General features: G+C 31.3%; 3 protein-coding genes across 4 annotated transcripts; 2 read left to right on the forward strand and 1 right to left on the reverse strand.

Annotated features, from left to right (window-relative positions):
* The first annotated feature begins 5271 nt into the window (after positions 1–5271).
* LOC116774709 (retinol dehydrogenase 14) lies at positions 5272–10562 on the forward strand. Of its 2 annotated transcripts, none has more exons than XM_061524076.1 (3): positions 5272–5367; positions 8967–9260; positions 9540–10562. In XM_061524076.1, the coding sequence occupies exons 2-3, from the start codon at positions 8969–8971 to the stop codon at positions 10265–10267; spliced, it is 1020 nt and encodes a 339-aa protein (XP_061380060.1). In that variant the 5' UTR covers positions 5272–5367; positions 8967–8968; the 3' UTR covers positions 10268–10562. The 2 variants fall into 2 exon arrangements, with proteins under 2 accessions (XP_061380060.1, XP_061380061.1); XM_061524077.1 differs by lacking the exon at positions 5272–5367 and adding an exon at positions 7353–7373.
* LOC116774708 (uncharacterized) lies at positions 10401–14145 on the reverse strand. The gene is made up of 2 exons (XM_061524075.1): positions 12842–14145; positions 10401–11982 (listed from the first exon to the last, which is right to left on the reverse strand). Exons 1-2 carry the CDS (start codon positions 14036–14038, stop codon positions 10771–10773), a joined length of 2409 nt encoding a protein of 802 aa, XP_061380059.1. The 5' UTR covers positions 14039–14145; the 3' UTR covers positions 10401–10770.
* A 392-nt stretch (positions 14146–14537) lies between these two features.
* On the forward strand, positions 14538–18096 carry LOC116774799 (nucleolar protein 56). The gene is made up of 8 exons (XM_061524102.1): positions 14538–14695; positions 14867–15071; positions 15329–15496; positions 16160–16358; positions 16640–16903; positions 17094–17248; positions 17542–17712; positions 17857–18096. The coding sequence occupies exons 1-8, from the start codon at positions 14693–14695 to the stop codon at positions 18066–18068; spliced, it is 1377 nt and encodes a 458-aa protein (XP_061380086.1). The 5' UTR covers positions 14538–14692; the 3' UTR covers positions 18069–18096.
* The last annotated feature ends 1303 nt before the right edge of the window (positions 18097–19399 follow it).

Here is a 19399-nt window from a genome sequence, read left to right on the forward strand (position 1 = left end):
TTTGATCGATTGATACATTGATTATTGTATTAAAAATTAAACATGATACAATAAATGTCTAATACTAGTTATGTTAATACATTTGATTTATACAATTTTCTAAAAATAAATAATTTAAGTGTATATAAATATTATCTGGCAACACACAAGATCATTAATATACGTTAGCGTTCGACCTCTGACTACATTATAAATTGATTACCATAAAAACTTTCCCTATTAATGGAATATCTTTTTCCGTATAGTTTTCCTAAGTTTTGACTTATTTTTAGATAAAATAATTATTACTTATTGATTTAAACGAAGTATATTTTTCGCTCATGGTTTTGTTTCGGCAAATAGCTTAATTAATTCCGATATTTTGATTAATCTATAATTTTCTGAATAACTTCATTGGATTTGATTTTGATTAAAATTGTTAAATGTTTTATGTCAGTAGCATATTTTCCCAGTGGTTAGGCATTTAAGTTAATTAAAAGATTTTTATGTTAAGTTTAATTAAAGGATTTTTCATTTTGGAGCTGAACATTCCGTATGCTGTCTATTTTTTAATTTATGCTAAGGCTTCATTCACACTGGAATAATGAAATATTTTGTTGCTGTTATTTAATGAACTAATTACTTAATAATTTTCAATACTGTGTGGAAGAGACCTAATATAATGTTACATAGAGCACATTCTTTTGCTAATACAACGCCACATTTATGTTGTACAAGCGTCCTGTGCAAAAAATCTAGGCTTGCTATAGTATGGTAAAAGATATTGATGAAATGCACAGATTATATTATCTTTACCTTTACACGTATTTGATGTTATCTTAATCGCAGGCACCTATGTCAAACTATATCAAAATCAACGAAACATAAAAACTCTTTGTTTGAACCGCTTGATGTTTTTGACAATCGAAATCACCAGAAGTTTAATTATAAGTCTATAATTAATATAAAAAAAATATATAATGTGTTTTGTTAAAGATTCAATGTATGTTGTCGTTTTTATAGTATCTTGTTAATTAAAATCAGACAGATATTCGGAATGGATGACAAACTATAGGCATAAAAAAAAATTCATAATTTTTCTTTTAAGTTCCAATTTCAAATTTAACACAACATGAGCCTCTATGTCATTGTATGATACAGACTGTTATATAGTACTTACAAATAAAATACAGTAACTTACACACACATAAATTTTTTTTTTAATTTGAACGCATTTTCTGTTTAAAACCAAATTACTCCTCCCGCTTTTACAAGGAACTGGAATTCTTATATAAAACTGTATTATGGCACTATTATGTCCTATTAGAAACTGTAACAAAAGTGGGAACATCTTAAGTAATTTTTTCACCGAATAATTTTGGAAGAAAAATATTAATATTCTGGTTTGATAGAGGCAAATCTCACACTGAGTAATATTTTCCGTCGCATATTCATTATCGATTATTCCTGATTTTTGTTGTTGAACTCAGTACAAAAGGAAAATCTTATTGAATATAAAAGACTAGGTACTTGAAAATACAAAGGTAGGGGTATATATTTTCAAGTTAGGTAAAAGAGGGCAGCCCTATGACGCCTTCGCATTTATCCCGTGTTTGCCACGCAACATCAAGCCCGCATTAAGCTAGGGAAATCTATGTAAGTAAAAAACTTAATACCACTTTAATATAAATATAATCAAATTCTCAGAAATGGTAATAATTTTACAGTCCATGTATAACGTAACACTTATTTTATGAACGGTGAACCTAGTCCCTACTACGAGTTTTCATCGTCAAAATAAACGGATACTTTCCTGTTTTTTATTTGTAAATCTACCCACATGATAGTGTTATAGCTTATGAATGGACAACAGGGTACTGTTTGAAATTAGTTTGACGACGCGAGCTCGTACTACCTACATAACTTTAAATTGATATATGTAGTTAAATGATTCATTTTATCCGTCAGTATGCAGCTTTCATGTTTTACGTAATGTGTTTTAATACAGAAACTGCAAAGCCCCATTCCCGTGGCCAATACTCACTATGTGTGTAGGCATGAGGCATGTCATTTAACAAAGAACCTGTTCATAAGTCTGAGCTGGAAAGCCTTTCGTGAGGCTTACGTTAAACGATCTACATCTCGATAACTTTCAGATAAACTGTTCATTATAAAATATATGCAATTTTAATTATTAATTAATATCCATACCTGTATTCAAGTTGCGGTTTCGTTAGCATTATTGAAGTTATTTTTTCCCCGACATACATAATATATTCCGTAGAGTTATGATAACGAGTTGGCTATCACAGTTTAAATACATATTTTCTGACAGCAGACACAAACAGTATCATTCATTCTATTAAGTTCTATTCTATATATATATAATTATTTGAAATTTTAATGCTATTTATAAATTTTTTTACTGATTTCATTAATTTTTTTTATCTGTGTATTCGCATTTAAGCCGTGTATATTTATTTCTGTTTTTCCCGATTATATCTTAGTTAATAATCAACTTACATTATTAAAGCGCCAAGTAAAAGTGATTGCGATTAACGATTGTTACTATAAAGTTACTGGTATGAGATATTTTTACTTGAGCTTCAACAAACAGTCTGCGAGTAACAGAATCAATTCTATATAGTAATGTTATATTGTCTTTTCATGTATTGTCCTTAATAAGATGCAAAGATTTTTTATATCGACAAGGTAAACGCGGACAAACATATGTATAAAAATTTCCTTTCAATACTTTTTTTATTGTATATTAAACCAATGTTATATAAAAAACTACTTCAGTGACATTAACACTTAACAGTACGTAAAAGTCTTTATATCGTTGAGGACATTACGAATTTTACTGCCCGCTGGAAATTATATTCTTTGGTATGTTTTTAAATTTTTTCAGATTATTTGACCAGAAAATCTTTAAATGTTAAATAATGTGAAATAACATTGAATGGGAAATAAGACAAAGTGTTATTCAGTTCACAGTGGAACGAAGTATTATGCAGATTTTAAGTTACGTAGGTACATCAATCCAATACTTATAACACAGAATTGACCAAGAAACTAAACTATTATCTGCACCCGGTTGTGTTTACACAAATTGACTGTTCATAAATAAATTACGTTTAGATTTACAAATTGATTTCAAATGTGAAACATTACAAATCGGAGAAAAGCGAGAGAGTTCTAGTCAGCTGTCAAAATAATGACAGCTGCATGTAGATAATAACAAATAAAGTTTATATTTAAATAAGGTACATATTAATATATATTTTAAACGTGAAAGTTTTATTGGAATCTGTTACTTTGACATCGTTAAATTTGGTGAAGTGGCGCGTTTTGTCACCAATGACGTACAGTTTAAAGAAATAACAGATAATATTATTATTATATATATCATTAATAGCCTTTTACACGATTTTGCAAAATGATTATACGTTGTAGGTAGGTACAAGAATAATTTATGACCTCATACCATCAGTGAATCCCCGAGCGGTAGCGTATATATTAATTGGTATATAATGATGTCCTATGTATATTTTATTTATATATGTTTTAAATACTAATTAACTTAAAAATTATCGTAATATTTTTTTTTGAAAGAAATTAAAATTCTTCAAGTCTTCCAGCGTACATTCTGTTTAGTTTATTCTGCCAATATTTAAATTTCCAAAGGAGTTTGGTTGGTTCCATTATTTAAACCTCTTTGCTGAGTTCAAATACATTTCCCTTTATTTTTTTTTAAATCTGGAACCAAAAAAAGTGTTTATTAAACTTTGAAGTGATCTTCTTCGTCCCAACCTTGAAATAACCACAATAAGTGCGATCATCTCTGCCTGTATACTACAGTAGTATGAGGAAATGACAAATACATCCGAAAAATAAGACCCGAATTGGAAATAAAACAACGCCACATAACAACATCACACTACACACGGATAGTAAACGGTTTTTCATTCATAAAACTACACACTGATAATATTAACGTAGATTATTGAATAAGAGACGTGAAATGCTTCGTACGACGTACGTGGTGACGATGCACACCTTTGTTATTTATACCTTAGTAACAAAATAATATTATATTTATACTAGCGCCGCCTACAGAATAAAATGTGTGTTTATAATTACATATTTCTAACAACATATTCCAGACGTTTCGGCACACTACGTACGAGGCGTATCTAGTTTTCCTTTTTAAGATTTAAACATACTCTCCGTATATAGTGACGGTTTCAACTCGTGTTAAGAGTACAACACAACTTGAGCCATATTTACGCTATGTTATTTATTATTTAATCTATACACTATAATTATAAAAGATTCTAAATACGTAACCTACTATAATGACCCGATCACAACACTGGCCCACTCTCCCGGCGACGCTGTCTAAGCCGCCCCGCTAACTGCAATACCTAGACATAAGTCATAACAAAAAAAAAAAAGTATTATAACATGAACATTTGATAATAAAATTTTATATTATTTTGCATAAGAACTTCATGGCCGATTAGATTTTCGTTCCATTAATCGCATTTTGATTACCTTACAATTAAATATAATTGTCATCATTTAAATAACAGAAGGATTTATGTATATACATTAATAACATTTTCTTAGTTAGTTTAAAAAAAAACATTGTCATTAAAAAAAAAAAAAAAAATAATTTTTCTTTTTATACACAGGTATATAAAATTTAAGAAACAACTGGTTCTTTAAAATAAACGTGTTCAGTGACGTGTGTGTGCACTATGCTACTTTTATCTGGCAGATTATAAGAATCACAGTCCCGTTAGTTAATAGCATGAAATAAAAAAAAATTATCTATGCTTGATTATTTATTTTTCAATAACAAGACGTCTGATAGTTAAAAATAACGAGAGATTATCTTTTGAACGCTGGATATCTACTCAATGTTCTTATATTAATATTTGTAGTCGTGAAAGCTCAAACGAGACGTGTCATTCAATAAGAGAAACGAGTTTAAACTTTCATTTCCAAAGAAAGTCGTAACATAACACACGATAATTATACATAAAGTACAAGAAAAAATATAAATTTACTATATATTATTAATCTAAACTGAAAAAGAATTAACATTAAATATAATTTTAACAGAAATACTTATCTCGAGTGAGTGTGAAGCAGGTTCCGACGCTAAAAGAAAGGTTTCCATTTAGTCAAAAGCACGGTTGTGTGAATTTAGCAAAAACTATTCTTATCGTATCCGAATAAGGTTTTATATTAATCGTAATCATTTTAAAGGCATGCTTTAGCCTGTCATCTTGTGATATCTCGGGTGAATTGACTTTAGTAACTTCTCAGACACGAACTGTAGCGGACGTTTTATTTAAAGAATACAAACATAAATCACAGGTGAGTTAAATATGACGTAGTGTTTGGTTTTTGTTTATAACATATTAAAATAAAGATAAAGTTACCATACTCATAAAATATTACGATATTAAGATTTAAGAATAAATTTATATACGTGAAATAAACGAAAGTTGTATCTGACACTAAGTTTTTATAATTTAGTAATATAATATATATTTTTCAAACTAAGTTCATTGCATTTACTTCTCTACGACAGTTATAGACAAACATTAACTTTTTTTTGTTTAGTAAAACACAGGTCGAAATGTATACTTAAATAGGTATTAGCTATACGTTATAGCTTCGTCTTTCGCCGATATAACATTAAAACTTTCTTTTTATTTATCGATATTAATTTATATTTGCATATGTCTTCTCACTTTCGATTTTCACTTTTCACTTCTAGTGAGTTGGATTGTGTTAATTACTTGCAAAATAATATTTATATTCAAAGTTGTAGAGATTTTTGTATGTATATGTGTAATATAAAAAGCCGCTGATGTACTTCAAGCTTTGATATTTTTGGATTTCGTTAATATTTTATTTTCAATGTGTACTAAGCTTTATAATAATAGTTATTAAATCATAAGGAAAAAGAAGAAAAGTTTTTAATATTAGTATTTAGTATAAATTGTAAATTAATTATTTAAATAAATATAAATCTGAATGAAACTAATAAATTATGCGATATAATGCATTCTACAAAAAATATTCTGTAGAATTAATTAATTATTATTTAATACTAATTAAATATAAGATATCAAAATGATCACGACAAGGATTGGTATTCGCGACTCGCGTAACTTCCTGGTGGCTTCTCAAATCAATTAACCACGTAACTATGTAATTAGTTAAATTAAATTTTTTATTTTAATATATATTATTCCTACTCCTGTAACATGATATTCTTATAAAACATATGACAGGCCGACCTACGTCACTAAGGATTATATAAAAACTCATTAACAACACACCAATTTAAAAAACTATGGCCGCCTCGCAACGTATTTTACAAACGTGATTAGAATTTAAACGATGATTTCCAATTGTAATTCCGTAGTGTACTTACATAGTTACACAGACAACATATGAAATTTTAATATATTATATAAATAAAAATGACGACTGGTAAATGATAATATTAAATATTCTATTAGGCTGTTTAATTTAACTCTTTGGTTGTATTATTTAGATTCTTAAAAAAAAAATCATTTTTTTTTATTGTAGTTATACTTTCACGTTTCTGAACAGTGCGTTATTATCTTTAATAATATGCACTTGTTATTAGATGTTTTAAAGTCTTCGTGAAAATGCATGAAAGCGCAGCCTTATCGAACGATTTTCTTGTAATTAAGTTTAATTGGTTACCTATCAGACCGTAATGAGATAAGGTTTCGTGAAATTTTACTATTAAGAAAAATACATGATAAACGGCCACAAGGTACGGTGTAATGAGGATCTGTATTATTTATAGCTATTATTAAAAGTTTAAAATAGATTTTTAAACTAAAAAATAAAAAATATAAAGACGACTTCAAATAATATAAAAAAAAAAATATTGTTTTTTCTTTATATCAAGTTCAAATTAACACTTAATATGATGAAATTATAAAAATATTATTGGACCATATATCATACGTTTATAATTAATTACAAGCCTGATGTTACAAACATCGTTTTATAAGTATTATTTATTTCATAGGAACTTTTAAACAAAATTGTAAAACACTTCATTTATATCTATATTACACAGCCAGATAAAAATGCATGAGCGTCCAGAATGTTAAATTAGTGTGATAAGTCAGTACAAAAATGTATGGAAGGGAGTAGGAGTCGTTCTTATTGTCTTTTACTATGAATAACACATTAGTGGACGGACATTGGTTTAGTTTTAACGTAAAATTAGTCTTTGTTTGTAAGTATTGTTTGGTAAACAATGTCAATGTCACTGTGACACAGTGATACGTCTAACCTAAACGTCTGATATGGGTACATTAAGTAACGGTGTAAGTAAAATTTGTTTATGCTAAACACGAAATTTCGCTTGCCTAATATATAAATGAAATTTTTAGGACATATTTAATTTTCAAGTAGGCACGTTAATTTTACATATAAACTGTTATGATAAAATTTTTATATGCAGATAAAAAAACATGTGACAAATTCACAAAAAATAAAATGTCTAAAAATATAAAACCGTACAAAAAAAATTCGACTCCATAACTCGTCACGATAATGTTTCTAAAATTTTACATTTTCAGCATTTGAAAAATTCGTATTTATATTACAATTAATTCAATCAAATTTAATGGAATTATGAATTTAACTTTAACTTATTTTAAACAGTTGAGTCCCATCATTTTCTATATGTTATCTGTAATTTTTTAAATTAACAACAAACCTCCATATTGATACGAAACAAATTATTATAAGACTTTAATAAATTTAGATATACGTATTTCACATATAACGTTTTAAAATTATTTGATAAAATCAAAAAAAACACAATTTAAATTGCAACGGAAACTATTGTATTATTGGTAATTTTTTTATAATTCTTAATTAGACTGAACATTTCCTAAGTAGATTTCTTAATCGACACGATCATCAATATTAATGAATATAGATCGCACGTATTTCTTAACCAATTAACAATGACCCTTTGTTTTTGAATTTGGACCAGTAAAAAACGTTTGATAATAACAATAGTCGAGAATAAATTACGAATCAAATTTTTAATAGAAGTAATTTAATAAATTATTCTTTTAATTGACGCTGTTTATAAATACACAGAGAAATTCGTTGGTTGAAAAATCTATGAGCCATCTAGCAGAGAAAAAAGCTATGTGACTATTTTACAAAATACAGATTAAAAAAAAATACAAAACAAGATACTTATAAAATAATATAATTTACATATAATAAAATAAAAGTTTATGATCTTGTACTATTGTATGTGTGTCGTAAAACTTACATTTACTGTCGTCAAACCAGCTACAATTACCACATCCAATTAAATGTGGAACAAGTTATTTTAAAAACCAAAAAGTTCGTTTCACAATACATACTTTCTAATAAACAAAATATATATAGATACGTATACGTAAAAAACGATATCTTTTTTATTTATTTTCCATGTGAAATTGTAAATTTTCTGTGAGAAATGATGATATATTTTCTTCTTTAAGTAATAGGTTGCGTAGCCTGTGCCTGGTAGAGTATTGCGTGTCAAGCTTTCGCATTTATAATTACAGTATTTAAAAATACCATTTTTAGAGAGAAAATCTTTAGGGTTATTTCCTGTACATTCAGTGTTTAAATAGTTAAGAGAACCGGTTTGTGTGCAAATATTTAACTTCTAACGGGATTTATATTTTGGTAGGAAATGAAAAACAATTAAGGGCTCGCAACCTTGGACAAACATACGTTATATTTTTATATATTAAAACTCTTACATGGTTCTCTTTAAGATTTACATAATAAGTACAAAACAATATTATGTTATTCAGTAATATTATCTTGGTATAATAGTCTGATAAAGACAGCAAAAACCTTCTAGAACTGAGAATGTATAGAATTTTTGTATTTTATTTTTCTAGATATGATTGTGGCAGAAGCTTGGAAAGCGAACTACCTCTACTGGTTACTACCAGCAATACTTTTACTTGGTCTTCTTGCATTCTTCGGTCTGATCGCGGTATTTTTCGCTATTCGTTTTTACGCTAAGTTCACTTGCGGAAGATATCGCGAGAGCACCAGAATGGATGGAAAGACGGTTATAGTGACTGGATGTACCAGCGGAATAGGAAGAGAAACTGCTAAAGATTTGGCGAAAAGGGGCGCAAAAGTTATTATGGCCTGTCGCAATTTAGATAAGGCTGAGCAAGTCAAAGGTTTGATATGTTATATGTATTTTTTGCTCGATTTCAAACTCTTTCAGGTCAATACACCATAAATAAGTTTAAAAATGTTATGTATGTCTGTTAAAAAAGGATGCTTTATAGTTTTTAAGTCCCAAATCATTGGATTTCCTCGTATCGATTACGATTTATAAAGTAATTCTTTGAAATTTCATTTTAGCCCTAATTAATGTTACTGTAAAAAGCACACAGCAGCTCAAATTAACTTTAACCAAACAAAAACCGCATAAATTATGTTAATTAATTTTACAGATGAAATATTACAGACGACGAAAGACGCGACCGTTCTAGTTAAGAAACTGGATCTCAGCTCGTTTGCGTCAATACGATCCTTCGCTGAAGACATAAACAAGAACGAGAAACATTTGGACGTCTTAATCCACAACGCGGGATACGCCGAGACGTTCAAGAAGAACAAATCCGAAGACGGCATAGAACTTACGATGGCCACTAATCATTATGGACCATTCCTATTGACCCATCTTCTGGTAGATTTACTGAAAAAGAGCGCTCCATCAAGAGTGGTCGTCGTGGCGTCCTCATTATACAGACTCGCATCCGTCAATTTGGACAACCCCAATCCCTTGACGACTATGCCGGGATATCTCTATTATGTGTCTAAGGAAGCAAATATTCTCTTCACCAGGGAATTGGCCAGGAGATTAGAAGGTACTGGCGTCACGGTCAACTGTTTACACCCCGGCTTAATCGATAGTGGTATTTGGAGGAACGTACCGGCGCCATTGAGCTGGGGTCTGTGGTTGATCAACAAATCGTTCTTCAAAACACCAGCACAGGGCTGTCAGACGTCCGTAATGCTAGCTGTCGACGAGAACCTGTCCAAGGTCACCGGCAAATACTTCTCCGATTGCCAGGAGAGTTCGCTGTCAACATCCGCAAGCGACATGGGTAAAGCCAGAAAATTGTGGGAGATATCCGAAAAACTGGTCAAACTAGAGGAAGACGATCCCAGGATCTAGAATGTTCCTCAAAACAAGAAAACGAATAGAGGAAATAAGTATTCTCGAGAAAATTGCTAAAAAAAAAAGTAATGTTATTTACTGTGTAAGTTTATATAATACAGAACATGTTATATATAAATAAAACAAAATATATTTTTAATAAAATTATTTTATACACAGCTATATACATGTTAGAGGTCCCATAAATATGTTAGTTTAGTACGTACGTTAACAATATTATTGAAGTTAAAGCTCATTTGTGTTTTGGACTGGGATACATTATGTTATTGTTAATAAAGTTATTAGTTATAAATTATGTTTTAATGTATGAAGCATTGCCGGTGGATGTAGTCATTACAAGTGACCTCCATCGCTACTGACTCATATTAAATGATAATCTCATTAAAACACACACATCTCATTAGAACAGACCACACGAGACACATTATAAGGACTATTAGTACACTTTTAATATAATGTTGTTCTTTCCGAACTATATTTTCATGTATCGATAACAAATATCAGTCTATCAAATCGAACTGGTCTAGAAAAGTCTGGTCCACACCCAGCGCTGTCCCCAGACTTTCCCTCGGTTTCCTCGTTTCAACTTCATCCAGATCCAGACAGAATTCATCCAGGCAGTTACTGTTAACATTCCTCCAAACGCTGCAACTCGGACTCAACAAATCTGGCAATAAGTTTCTATTCGCTGTGTACATTTCGAAATTTCCATTAAAATTTTCTTCCTCTATAGTTTTGATGTCTGTAACTTCACGATCTGGTATGACACTGGCTCTGACTTTCTTGAAGCGATTTATAATTTTCTCCAACGAACTAGTCTTCCTTATAACAGATGTATTTGTCTTTGGAGTTATATCGATACTCCGTGGTACTTCTAATATAGGTGAAACGGTACTATCCATTTCTAAATCGGTCAAAATCTGAATGTTATTTACTTTGTTAATAATTTTCTCACTGTCATTGGTTACAGTGATTATTGGTATGTTAGTCGAGTCCAAATTCCTTGAACTCTCTGCGTTACCGAGCCCATGGGGTGAATTATAATTGCTGTCCTGGTCGATACAAGTGATGCCGGACACTTCAAGTTGTGAGGAACTATCTTCTTTCATGATAGATAATTTCCTGCCTTTGATTTTATTGAATGACCTCCTATCTTTATTTTCAAACAAATTAGGTGATGAGTAGCTCCGAAACAGGCCGTTACTCTCATTTGAATTTACAGATTCATTGAAAAGTCCCCCTTTCTTTATTTTAATGTTAGTATGTTCGGTTGTGTATTTTAACTTCTTTGAGCTGCCCGATTTCTTTGTGGACAGCAATCTTAATATCTGTTGTTTTGTGAATCCGGATGAACACTCGGCTATGGTCTCATTGACTTTGTTGATGTTGGATATCATCGAGATGTTGTTTACATTCTGTGTCATATTTAAGTTTTCGTTATAAGATCTCCGACAGGTTTTCAAACTTCTGAGGAACTCATCCTTGGGTAATTGATAGAATGGTTGTATTAATGACCTGGATTGGGGCTTCGCAAACGTGCCGCTGTTCCGTCTCCTTAGATTAAAATGATGTCGAGTCAGATTGAGAGGAGTGAACGTCTCATAAACTGTATGATACTGATCTCGGCTTATCTTCAATTCTGATAAATCGGGTAATAATGGAATCTCGGGATACTGTCTTAAACAAACTGATCTATATTCCAGTGATGATGGCTGAAAATACATATTTGATAAGTTACTTCTGTTAAAAATTCGCGTGTAGTGTATACCATACATGACAATGTTAAAAGAATATCCTATTAACAAGCAACAAGGTACATTCCAATACATATTATAAAACAAGTCCCTCGCCGCGTCTGTCTGTCTGTCTGTTCGCGATACACGGAAAGCTACTGCATTGATTATCAAACAGTTGTCACCACTCGATATCGTGATTCTCGAGGACGGTTTTAGTATATATTACTTCAGTGTACATTAATGATATTTGTTGAAGATGTCGGGAAAACATGAGCTGTCTGAGAGCTTTTAACGAAAATGCTGTGTTAAGTCTTTGAGATATAACAAACTAATATATGGTGGACTTGTGTATCTTATATAAGTCAGCAGAAAAGTCCGCGATGGTATATGACTATACCTTAAGGATAACATACTAAGATTTTACAACTTTTAAAAATTGGCATTCCTAAACTGTTTATTAGAAAGCAATTTACATAAATACGGTACTAAGTCTTATCAAAATAAATTACTTTGTTTTCAAGCCTACATCAGTATCTGTAAATTACTTTTTAAATCATTATATCGGGCGTCCCATTTGAAAGTTATCATAATATAAGTTTAATGATTCTCAACATTAAATAGGCTATTTTATATTTATTGTAAGAAGCCCATGCGAAGCCGGGGCTGGTTCCTAGTTTATATACATTGTAGATAAACAGTTTGGCAATTAAAGACAAATTAATCTTAATTGACTATGTGGAATATGTCTATATATATTATTCCTCTAACATCCCATTTCAAACATACAATATATAGCATGTAAAAAATATAAAAAACTGAAAAATTCATAAGTTACCTGTAATCTAGCTTCAGCATTCAGAAGCCTTTCTATTAATATTTTTAGAGCTGAAACCATTCCACCGAAATTATGATTGGCTCCTTCCAAGTACTGATTGAACTTATATACTTCATTACCAATCTCATTATTTTTTAATATATAACAGATAGATATGACAAAGGCTCGAATCAGATTCGGGAAGTTCAAACAGCCAGCTCTCTCTATATTTTTGAGTATATACGTTTGTTGTGTGTTAACGTAGCTTTGTAGTTCTTTTGTACAGATTCGATCGACTTTTGGATCATATTCAAGAGTGTACGAACTTCTCTCTACTTGACCTGTATGTCTGTTGATCACAGCTTCAGTTAAATCATGAACTACATTAAATTGGTCCAGTAACGGTGAGACTTTGTTTGTCCATTTATGCTCTAAGCCATCAGTTTGTTGACCGACATGTTGTAGCCAGTTATCAAAGAACAGTGATTGTTCATTAGGGTTCTTAATTTTCAATATTTGCTCTCTGCTTGCATCATCTAAATCATTTTTGCTTACAAAATTGTCCACCAAATCATTAATAAAACTTTGAGCCTTCAGCTGTGATAATTTATTATCCATTGCTGTAATCTTCTTCCGGAACAATTCTGCTATATTCTCCATAATATGCCTTTTGCTCAAATAATTGGAGAATTTACTTAACATAATATCCGTCTCTTTTTCTATGCATTCCAAAAAGCCATCCTTTTCATGGGCTTTAAACTTTTCTGTCATGTCACTGTATAGCGATTTTTTATTTTCTTTAACCATTTTTGTTTGAAGCATCCGATTTACCGCCAATTGTGAGAGTTGGAACATTAGAACAGTCACCTTATAGCATCCTGCGTTAACTAAATATGAAGACATGACTGGAGTAAGCAGACCTTTTGAACTATAATCGCTTATAAACACTGAAAATTCATTTCTATAGGTCCTTTCAGCTTTAGTATCATACAAAGGCCATGTTAGCGACGCGTATACTTGCGGATCGATTATAGACACCAAATAATGGGATAATTGGTTAAATAAGTTTTGTGTAGGTTTATCAAGAGCACTTTCCTTAAATATCAACCTTGATAACTCTGGAAGCATTGGCTGCAGCTTGCTTAGTATTCCCACATTCAGGATTGTTTCCTTTTTGAGAGTAATTACAAGATCTTTTTGCATTACTATGGAAGCCATTATTGAATAACACTATCTAAACATTTTAACACTATATTAAATAATATTAACACAGAATAAAACTCGAAATTACGATAGCAAATTATAAACAAACAGGTTTAGCTATTTCGACTTTTGGCTATTGTGAAATTTCAAATTCAAAATGTCAAAATTTCCGTTAAAATACAGATATAAAATGTTTGTTAAAATTTAAAAAAATAAGATGAAATGTTATTGGCAAAATATTCCCCGATTGCAGTGTTCATGAAGCATTGACTTAAATTTTTAAAATATTAAAAAAATTCTAATTTTGGAGGTAAACATAAATTAAATATATAAAAGTTTCTCAACTGATATAAACATATTTTGTATTTATTTATATTATTTTGCTCTATTTCTGTTAAGTTTAATATTGTACGAATTTTATTATGTACATATATATATATGAGAAATATATTTAAAAAAATATGTAACTACACTAAAAAAATGTTTTTTTTTGTGAAACGTATTACATATCATAGACATTAAAGAACATAACCTCAAATAATCAACCAAATATCAATGCTTGCTAGTTGCTTATCTTCAACCTTGTGTTTTGGCGTGGGGTTGTGCACGTGTGTTTTATGTCCTAAATTTATTTGAAGTTATGGAAAAAAGTGCCTTTAATTAATTAAAATGGTAAGTTACATTCCAAAAACTCTATTATTAACGTAATAAACTGATTATATGTTATATTTTATTTTCAATTGATGTTAAAATTTGGTTTTGTTTACGCAGTTCATTGTAAATTATTGCTTATAAAATTGTTCAATATTTCAATAAAATATAATCGATATCGTGTTTTAACAGAGCAAGTTATACGTGCTCTATGAGCACAGCGCAGGCTTTGCCCTCTTCCGAGTAACAGAGTTTGAAGAGCTGGCAGCCTTTCTGCCGCAAGTGGAGGAATCCGTTACAGACTTGCAAAAATTCAATTCCGTGGTTACTTTGGTAGCTTTCCAGCCCTTCAAATCAGCAGTGCTGGCTTTGGAGAATATTAATGCCGTTTCTGAAGGTACTTCATATTTTTACGTCGCTTATGCTAATTTATGCCGTATTGGTATTGGTTAGGTAGAGAGAGGGGCTTGGACGGTGGAGGTGAGCGTTTAACGCGCGTTAGATAGGGGCCCCTTTAACCTACACCTGGGTCGCAAGTCCCGGGCACTGGTGAAGCTCCTCTCCCTGCAACGTGATGGACCCGGCACCCTCACGGGGAATCCATTGAATGCTAAGAAGTTTCGTCTCATTAATATAAATTATTATGGTATACAGGTATTTTGCCAGAGGACCTTAATTTGTTCCTCGAAAGTGCGCTGCCAAAGCGTAAGAAGCGTGGTAAATGTACCCTGGGTGTCGCAGACCCCAAGCTAGGGGCGGCAATTAGTGAGGCTCTGGAGATACCTTGCTCTCATACCGGCGCTGTTCCAGAAGTTATCCGAGGTAGTAAAAATTATATTACATATATATAAGTATCTTTTTTTCATTTCTCAATTTATTCACTTTTGAGTATCTTGTTTTATTTTGTATGAAGATAACAAGGTGACCAAAACAACGTTAATTTAATATTTTGTTTTTGATATTTTGATATTCCACTCTCATTGTTGATTTGGCATTTTTTTTATCTCACCTTAAATCCTTTCCCATAATGAATAAATCTAAAAAGTTCCTATGCTATTTCAATTTATTATAATTATTTAAAATTAGATCTATTAATTTTCGGTTAAAAATTTTAAATATATTTGTTTGTATAAAATACAGTTCCTCATGTATGCTGATATTGGTAGTTTTTTATAACATTATTATATATATATATATATATATATATATGTATATATATGTATATATTGGGCATACAATATGCACAACTTGATCTATTGCAAGCTTTGTATAGTTTGTGGTAATAAATTTGTGCTAGATTAATGCAATTTAGTTATGCCATCATATTTCTGTGAGTATCGATGGACAAAAAAATTTCAACAGTTCACTATGGAACTAAATATATATTTTTACTATTGAAAATACATATTGATGTAGTACAATATTGGTTATTACTTGATTCCAATAGAGATGTGATTGTATGTGATCCAAATTTTTTTCTTCCAGGTATAAGACATCACTTCCATTCGCTCATCAAAGGTCTTACAGCGAAGGCGTGTAGTGTGGCCCAGCTGGGTCTCGGTCACTCTTATTCGAGAGCTCGAGTAAAGTTCAATGTTCACCGAGTTGATAACATGATCATACAATCTATAGCCCTTCTCGATCAACTCGACAAGGATGTTAACACGTTTTCTATGAGGATCAGGTATAATTATAATTTTTTTTATGAGAAAAAGTAATAATAAAAAAAAGTTTCTAATTCGATAGTATATCGTGGACGAGATAATTTTGTATTACATCGTGATTTAGATTAAAAGCTTTTTTGTCTTATTATACGACATTCACAGAATGGCATGTTAATATAGTTTTCATATAAAATATCTTAATATGACTCTTCTTTATTAATAATGTTTGTAATATCATATATTTCTGGATTAAAAATATTTTTTTTATATATGGTACCTTAATTAATTATTATTTTCCCAGAGAATGGTATTCCTACCACTTCCCGGAGCTTGTGAGTATTGTGCCTGAAAATTATCTTTACTCGAAATGTGCGGAATTCATCAAAGACAGGAAGACATTGACGGATGAGTCCGTGGAACCGCTCACAGATATCCTCGGTGACTCTGAAAAGGCCCAGGCTATAATTGATGCATCAAAAATGTCGATGGGGATGGATATATCACCCGTCGACTTGATCAATATTCAGATGTTTGCTAGCAGAGTCGTTGCATTGAGTAATTACAGGTGTATATAATGTTACAATTGTTATTCCTATACATTTATTAGTCTCAGTAATTTGTTATTTGTTATCAATATAGACTTAACTTTAAATGTCACAACTAGATGTCCTAGTAGTCAAATTTCTGTAATCAGAATCTGCATATACCGTTTACTGATAATTTTGATGATAAAATCAATTATTTTAATTCAACAGGAAGCAAATCGCTGAATATCTTCATACAAAAATGGCGTCAGTGGCACCAAATCTGACGACACTGGTTGGTGATCAGGTTGGGGCCCGGCTTATATCAAAAGCTGGTTCCCTTACCAGCTTGGCCAAATATCCCGCTTCTACATTACAAATTTTAGGTAAATTAATAACATTCGTATGGAAAAAATTACTTAATTATATTGCGTTCAACTCAAATAGGAGTAATGTTTGAGGAATTACTCAGTTTTTGAGTATGACTTAAATTCTACGCTTAATTACAAGTGGACTTGTCCATTCAAATTTTTTATTCTCATTATCATATTCTCTGTACTATGTAATTACTAATTACTTATATATATATATATATATATATATATATATATATATATATATATATATATATATTAATAGACCAAAACTTAATGATTTTTATTACTTATTTCACGTCCAGGTGCCGAGAAAGCTTTGTTCCGAGCTTTGAAAACACGTTCGGCGACACCGAAGTATGGTTTGCTGTATCATTCGAGTTTCATTGGTAGGGCTGGAGCGAAGAACAAAGGTCGCATCAGTCGCTATCTAGCAAACAAGTGCTCTATTGCCAGCAGGATCGACTGTTTCTCGGGTGAGTTAAAAATAACTTGTTACTTCTGTGATATATTTAAGGCTAGTTCTTGTTTTAGTCCGTCCAAATATGTAATGTTCGGGTAAAAACGATGAAGGAAACCTGAATGTTACATGAAAATTTACTATGTTTGTTTTATTACAGAAAACTTATCAAGCGTTTTTGGTGAGAAATTAAGACAGCAGGTGGAAGACCGCTTGAAGTTCTATGAGACGGGTGACATTCCTATGAAGAATATTGATGTCATGAAACAGGCTATAGAGGAAATAACACAACAAGAGGATGCGTCAGCTAAGAAGAAGAAGAAGAAAAAGAAGAAGGAACAGAATAACGAGGTGCCTATGGATGAAGATTGATTCAACAAATATATATTTTGTGTACGAATCTTGTTTTATTTTAGGGTTAGTGCACACGATGTTAGGATGATTAAGTTTGCAGTACTATTTGTACGAATTTTATAACTCTGGTATCTTATTAGATTAATAAATGTCTATTGGACTTACATTTTATTTTGTTTAGCCTTTCCTAATTTAATAGCAATCTTTTACAAGACTATTAATTAAGCCTCTCACACGTGAGGGCGCGGGTTCGCAACCTGCCAAGTACCAATGTGATCTTTTCATAAGTACTTTCTAAGAGTGTTTAGACACCACTGACGGGAACGGCGAATGAAAACATCGTGAGGAAACTTATAATTTCAAATTATAAGATTGAAATCGCCAACCCGTCTTGAGCAAGCGTGGTGATTAATGCTCTAACCTTCTCCATGAGAGAGGAAGCCTTTGCTAAGCAGTGGGCTTCGATAGACTGATGATGATGATTAATTAATTCAACGTGTATTGTACGTATATAAATTGATCTGAATCGAGATCTCACAGGTTTGAAGATATTTTCAACCAATTGACCAGTTTTGATGATTCTGTATAGTGACGTCATTCTTATTAATATTGTGTCGTATTTAAAATGGCGGACTTGTTATTTTTTAATCCAATAATGTAATGTGGGTATCAAATAAAGGGTTTGCTAATATAAATTAAATAAAGTAACAGTCTAGAATCAAAATCCAATATGGCTGAGTTTGGTTCAGACCTCAACGAAGGATCGTGTTGCGAAGACATACTGTTGCCATGGCTATAGACTGAAATTATTAGTAGAAGTATCGTAGCTGGCACGTTACTTGGCAAGATTTTGGCGAAGCGGAGATAAGTTTGCGCGTGTACACTTAGTGCAACAAAAAGCAGTCACGTGATGCCTATCAATAACAAAAACAATGGGTTTAATTTAAGTGCTCGCAAGTGTACTAAGCAGCGAATATCCGCTCACGCGCACGGACTCGTGTAATCTCGTTTCACTCGTCCCGCATCATACCTATCATCATCATCATTCACCACCAGCCTATAGGAGCCCACTGCTGAGCTTACTTATGATATCTATAGATCGAATTCTGCCATTACATCGTCTCTTGCCCAGTTACGTGCCGGCTTTTATATGATTGCGATATTTTGGAATTTTGCAAAAGTCAAAGACAAATTCATCCGCCACAAAGGTAGTTTTTTTTATTAATTAGTTTCTAATCGAGCAAAGTCTATAAAGACAGGAAGAGGTTGTCAAGTGTTCTTTTTAAATAAGGGTCAAATTTTATTTCTTATTATATTTAATGACAATTAGGAAGAAAATAAAATCCTAT

This window comes from Danaus plexippus, chromosome 23, assembly GCF_018135715.1.
Source record: "Danaus plexippus chromosome 23, MEX_DaPlex, whole genome shotgun sequence".
Classification (NCBI taxonomy): Eukaryota; Metazoa; Arthropoda; class Insecta; order Lepidoptera; family Nymphalidae; genus Danaus; species Danaus plexippus.